Source organism: Anticarsia gemmatalis, chromosome Z, assembly GCF_050436995.1.
Source record: "Anticarsia gemmatalis isolate Benzon Research Colony breed Stoneville strain chromosome Z, ilAntGemm2 primary, whole genome shotgun sequence".
Classification (NCBI taxonomy): domain Eukaryota; kingdom Metazoa; phylum Arthropoda; class Insecta; order Lepidoptera; family Erebidae; genus Anticarsia; species Anticarsia gemmatalis.
In genome coordinates this window covers 13266810-13273492 of record NC_134776.1, presented here as the reverse complement: position 1 = coordinate 13273492, position 6683 = coordinate 13266810, and the positions used below count along the sequence as shown (strand labels likewise).

The window sequence follows — 6683 nt, the reverse complement described above, 5'->3', positions numbered from 1 at the left end:
GCTCGACCGGAAAATCAAGCCCGAGATAAACTGAAAAACCTTATTGTTATTTTTTGCTTTAAGTGGGCGATGTAGGATGGTAACGTAGCTTAAAAATGTAAGCCTAGAAATTATTAGAGTGTCAATGCAGCTTAATAAGTATTTACCAAGTCACGCGTAGCAGCACAGAAACGAACGGACTAGTTTTGTAGCGTTTAGCATTTAGCTTTAGTTGTGGGGTAAGCCTAATGCTAAGCCAAAACCAAGGATACATACCCGGGAAGCCGTTTGTATTAATCGGCTTACTTACGTTATATTATTGCTACAATTTTAAATATAAGATAATATACCTAGATTCAGGTAGAGACTTCTTGTCTTCTTTTAACTTCAAAATATGATTTAGGATAGGTGTATAGAGTAACAGGTGTCACAGCAACGTAATAAATACACAATGGTTTAAAGACAGAACCAATTCGGAGAAAATTATATACCAGAGGAAAACGGTAATCGGAAGCAATTTTTAGTCTAAAGAAGCCGTATTACATGGGACGGCCATTGCAAACGGCGAAATAAGGGTGTATTTTATACATACTTCTTACCTTCGGGTATAACAAGCGTGTACTCAAATAATATCTCTATGTAAAGTGCACGGAGTGCAAACTTTAAATAAAAAAAAATCATTGTAATAACATAGGGGATATATTATTATAGTGGTAAATTTTTATGCATTAGGTAGGGGAAAAAGTCTTTTCGCATTATAGTAGGTATGAACTTGTAATAAAATCTCTTTGTCTTCAAGAATCTCAAATGAGTACACGGCTCATTAGGTTTCTTTGAGTGAGTTCGTGAGGTATCCAAATATCGAGCTTTATTGTGTAGAGAAAAGATTTTATTACAAGTTCGTACGTACTGTAATGCGAAAAGACTTTTCCCCGACCTAATATGTAAAGCATACGATATTTCCTATATTTGTGATTTGATTAGAAAGGTCAGATACTAACATCAGATGCGCTACACGTGTCATTAGAGACGACAGATAGATTTACAGTTCCGCAACATTCACTACTTCCTCACATTATGTCTATTTTTAGACTACAGTCATGAACTACAAGCTTATACTCTCATTGTGTTTCTCGGATGAAAACGTATGCCAAATATCATCAAGTCCATTCAATATATGAAAGAGTAACACACTTTACACCTACACATCCATCCATCTCATGACGTTCGCATTTATAATGAGTAGAATTTATAAGCTGTAAGGATTCATCGTTAAAAATGTAATCAATCAAAACATCAATCGTTATTTGAGTCAAATATTTCGCGAAAAGTTATTAGATACTCGTTCAATTATTATACTAAGAGTTATGAAATATTATATTAGGTTCTGAGCTACGTTGAAAGACGAATGAATAGAATAGACATTACATAATGGATAGAACGTATCTTATAGAAAATAAAACCAAAAAGCAATAAGAGCATGCATGTCATTTCCGTGTTTTGCAACTCACAGCTGAAAGTAACAGAAACAACCGTGTTTAAGGTTCCGAAACTAATTTATGTAGGAAATAAATAAAAAAATAAACGTTTTTAGGTTAAGTTACGTTGGATCCAGACGCGGAAAATAACAAAACGTAAAAAGATTCGCCATGTTAGAAAGTTGACGATCCAATGTTTGTTTTTTACTTGTACCGGCAACAGACTCATTTGTTTTGTATTGTTTCATTTTATACATTAGATCCATCCAAGTAGCAAACTTAATTGCTATGTGTGTCTGCTACTCTTGAATTGTAATTCTGCATAATGTATCATAGTCAGACTCTCTGTAAAAGGAACAGACGCTAATCTTTTTATAGTGCGTCCGTCTCCTTAATATCTCCATAATCCTCTAACTGCCACACGGCATTTTTAAAGCCGTTACAATAATTTTGAAAATAAGTATGTTAAATTAAATTCTTAGACATCCTCATTTTTATGCTGTTTTTGACTAGAAATGACACACGTATCACTTCTCCATGTGAATTTCAGGAACATTGGAAGACGGGTAAAATAACACGCATTGAAAAAATAATATTTTAAATAACCAACAATATAATATTAATAACAGGTCCCGCACAAACGGGAATATTCACAACATTCGTTTCTTAAAGCTAAATAACACTAACACAATCAACAGGAATGAGTTGCAGTTGAACTGCCAACTTATAAACAACATACAATCACGTTCATAACTTGTAAAAAAAACTATGAAATACACATGCTTTCAACACAAATATACTTCTGATACTAGTTCAATTGATGATTTTATCTTTTGTAAATTATATCACGTTATTTATGACGAAATTTCCGTGGCAAGTTTTAACAATGTTTCTAAGTCATGTGTATGTCAGTCCTAAAGCTACAAAATACCACACGTGCGTTTATAAATATTGAGGTCTTCGTCGTGTACATCCTATATGTAATGGAATACTATAAACCGAGTAACAAAATCTTTCTTCAGTCAATACTGTACAGAGTTACAACCTTAATACTGTGCTATGTACAAAATGTAAAGGGTTTTGTTTAGTATCCACCGTGGCCGCCGACATCGGAGCTGTAGTCTTCGCCGCCAGATGATAGCGCGTAACCGGTGTGGTCACCTCCTTCGAAGCTTACGGGAGCCTCTCCATAGCCTCCGTCATGAGACTCCTCGGCCGCTCCCCAGCCGTGACCACCGCCGTGACCTGAAATATGCACAGATATTTGTTTAATAAAATGTTCTCATGCATTTCTCAGACTTTTGACTTTACCTAATAACCTTTACTTTACACTTTACCTATACTTTTAAGGACTTTACCATAAATAGTATATTAGTACTTAGTTATGGTTTTATGGAAAAACTAAAAATATAAATATTGTCGCATTCTTAATAAAATAATTTGCTTAAGTTCATTAAAGAAAACGGTAAGCCCTTGTATTATTTGTCAAAAGATACATATTTAAAATATTCCTCGATATAGCTAAATCATACGTGGGCACTGAATATTATTATAGTAGATTTCTAAACTAAAGCTAAATTAGAAATATGTAGTTCATACAAACATTAGATACCCAAACATCGTCTACCTACTTGGGAATGAGAAAATATCAATTAAAATTTAAAGGAATTCGTTGTATTCTATAATTATCAATTAGCTGGTTTCGGTTCATCGATTATATTCAAACAAATAGCTATATAATTATACCGTAGTTATTAGAAGGGACTAGTTTTTATAACTCAACGAAAACAGTTTATAACTCTTAATGTGTGTGTTAGACAGGAATTTTGAAAACAATAATCCTTTACTAGAAAATTAGTTACTTAACTATCATTTATTCGTTCGTGCCTTTGGATCTTTTTTTCTACTTGCGCCTAGTTTCTAAAAAGGGTTTTACTATGTCTCAATTCTAGCTTTACGCGAGTAAATCGATTCCAGGGCAGGCAATGCAATTATCGTTTTCGTATCGAGTACATGAAAATTTCGACGGCTAATCAATAATAATCTTGTAAAAGCTTTTTGACTAACAACACTAACATTAACTCAGATAGTTTTCTTAGGACAAATCTGAATATTAGATGCTTAATAATTGTTTTTACCTCCACCGCCGAAATGAGGGGCAGCCTTAGGTTCGCCGTACGTGTATCCAAGGACTTCATAGTGGTCGTCGCCGCCGCCGCCGTGCTTGTGGTGGATGTGTTTGACGATGGTGTGTTTGTGGTGGTGGTGCTTCACGAACAGCGGCACGTGGATGATGACCTTCTTGTGACCGCCGCCGCCACCCGCTGAGATCAGCAGCGACAGCTCCGCCACACAGACTAACGCCAGCTGGAATCAGACAAGAATGCTATTAGAATTGTGTCACCTAGGGTTTGTGCTGTGTCAGGGATAGGTAGGTGTTCTACTAGCGAAATGTTGTTGCGATCACGAACCTATAATTTAAGTATATTGAAGTCATTTCGAATACAGACTACGTGTGACAGATATGTCGGTATTCTTCATAAAATCATAATTTAAAGTATTATTGCATTCAGATAAAAATACGGAGTGTATGGTTATGGCCTTATTTTGGTAAAGCAGTGGTTACTGAACTAATTTTGATGAATAAAATATATCATTATGTTACGAGCGTGTCATGTGGATATTTTTCAAACCGATACCTGGTCAATTACTTCTAAATGCAGCACAGACTGAAGTGTGCTAAACCTTCAGAGGTTCGTCAATTATGAACAAAGTTTAATGGCGAATAGAAATGTATTTAAGTGTGGAACTAGTTTTGATGACGATTTATGGAGAAAAAGAAATTTTACGGGTTTTTATTACGTCATGCACTTATTGGCTGGTGCAAAAAGACGCAATTCTGTAAGTTAATTATGCATCATAAGAGATTAAGTAATAATTATAACAGTAAAACAATCGCTTGAGCAGACTGACAATGGGTTTTCGCTAGGCGTTTTTGCATTGCTTATGAAAATAATCATAGTAAAGAGAATAAAGGTACATTCACAAAGTTATAATGCAAATAATCACTCAATAAACAATAAAAAAACACTTAAAAAGAACGTGACATTCGAAGCAACTTTCTAACTGACCAGGTATCGGCTGAATCTATGTAACCAACAATGAGGTATCTCTCCGTGAAACACAACTACACCAAGTAGTTCGGTACCACCGCCTCACCCAGTGTCCCTCGTTCATTCAACGAAAAGTACGTAATCACTGCACCACTCAATAATATTCGTGACATAATAGCTCACATAATAATCATTGTGATGCTTTCACGAACTGAACTTGAGATCAAAATATTATACAACAATCATTACAAAGAAAGTTCGTAAAGTTTTTACACTTCGTTTTATATCTGCAATAAAGTTGTGAACATGAACGCAAAACGTTTATTTTGTTTTGTTGAAACCTTGTTAGTCGATTATAATGCATGTAACGATGAACGTGAAATTACATGACTCCCGCGAGGGAAATTGTGTCAAAGTTTTTAATTAACTTCGACAAACTGCTTCTTCCACTTGATTGATGAATGAAGCAACATTTATTGGGTCGCTCAATCGTTGTTTCATTCGCAAACCTATTATTTTTTTATTTCCGAACTAGTTGTGACACTACAAGTAGTTAGTTTTGTTCAGAATTTCCGCACATTTCAATGTTCTTAGTTTCGTTTGTTTCGCACTTCCAAATTACTCAGTATGAAATCTCACAAACGTTGGTACAATACAATAATAAAATATAGCTAAGGATATTCCGAATTGTTTCAGTAAAACGAAATTAGTACACCGAAGATATGATATAATCATCACGTGACTACCTACATCACATGTACGATCCTTGAACCATTTACACATTATTTCAGGGGAACAAATATGTCCCAATTTGGCGCGTCTCTGTGGATGAGTAATATTTCTTATATTATATTATTGAATTAAATAATGTAACTCACCAAAAAACGTGCAGACATGATGTAGGTAGATATACCGGTGAGTGGGCGAACGCGGGTGCAGGCAGTTGGTGTGTGATAAAGAAATTTAAACAAAACTTCCTTTTATATCGCAACGTGGTCGCGTTTCGCGACACTGCCTCTCGGCGCCTTCGATCAAATGCGGAGTACTTCACCGCTCACACAAATATCGTTTCTATTACAGTGTAACAAAACATAGTATTCTAAATCGCGAATACTTTACAAGCAGCTGCAAGCATGCAACAAATTTTCAATCCGAATTCATAACAGTGAAGGGTTATTTTTCAATGAGCGAGATTCTGCGAAGACGTCTTTAGAACTCTATCATTACAGTGAAAATACAATTTACATTGTAGTAGTAGAGTGGAAATTCGATTGTGATAGAGAGATGAAAACGAACTTTGAGATCGTATCAGACAAAACACGGTGCACGGTGGGCGCGAAGAGTGTCGCGGCGTTACTGCTCGGTATTGACCAAATGATTAAACTATTGTATAGTAGTTCAAAAATCAATTATAAATCTAGGAAAGTAATTTTATGTAGGTTCAGTCTGAATCTTATAAAAAAATAGTGCTTATGGGAACAATGGGCTAGTGCAGTTCTTCTTGTAACACTAGATATTAAAACTTCTAATAATATTAATTGGAGCTGTGAATGTTTTAAAAAAATATATCTTTCTAAAATGAATAAACAATTTTTCTTGAAACCCTTTTTTTTCAAATATTCCTAAAAAACATATTTGTTCGATATTAGTTATTAGAAATCCTTTATAACACGTTAATAGTTGTTCTTAACTTATCTGCATTTAGCACCTAAATCTTCATGCTATTAGTAGTCAATCAGCGCACAGCAGAATCAATCAATGACAATAATCAGGTGGAAATAATTGAATAAAGTCTGTAATTTCGGCTTAGTTACAATGTAGTTTACGTGCAGCTGTCAGATCAAAAAATTTAAGTAGTTTCCCTGTTTTTCTTTCTGTAATCTAGTTTTTACCAGTAAGCACAGTGTCTAATGCTAATTGTTAGCCGACTATAACTTTTTACGGCGTTTTTGTTTGATGAAGTTTTGTACGTTACATGTCTACCTTACTTGTTTACATGGTTTAAGTAGATTAAAACATTTAAATCATTTTAAAAAAATGTCATGTAGTGCATCTTCAGGTTTCCGAAATATGTATGGTACTGGTACAATTGAACCAAGTGAAAATAGCATTG

General features: G+C 34.6%; 1 protein-coding gene across 1 annotated transcript; it reads right to left on the bottom strand.

Moving 5' to 3' along the window:
* Positions 1 to 2050: 2050 nt before the first annotated feature.
* Positions 2051 to 5580, bottom strand: LOC142986430 (uncharacterized). The gene is made up of 3 exons (XM_076134929.1): positions 5449 to 5580; positions 3596 to 3824; positions 2051 to 2702 (listed from the first exon to the last, which is right to left on the bottom strand). The coding sequence occupies exons 1-3, from the start codon at positions 5464 to 5466 to the stop codon at positions 2542 to 2544; spliced, it is 408 nt and encodes a 135-aa protein (XP_075991044.1). The 5' UTR covers positions 5467 to 5580; the 3' UTR covers positions 2051 to 2541.
* Positions 5581 to 6683: the final 1103 nt, after the last annotated feature.

What these genes read in the sequence shown, in the direction of transcription:
- LOC142986430 (XM_076134929.1), bottom strand. An exon ending in CCCTCATTTCGGCGGTGGAG is followed by an intron (nt 2,703 to 3,595) that starts GTAAAAACAATT and finishes TGCATATTTCAG; the next exon opens with GTCACGGCGGTGGTCACGGC.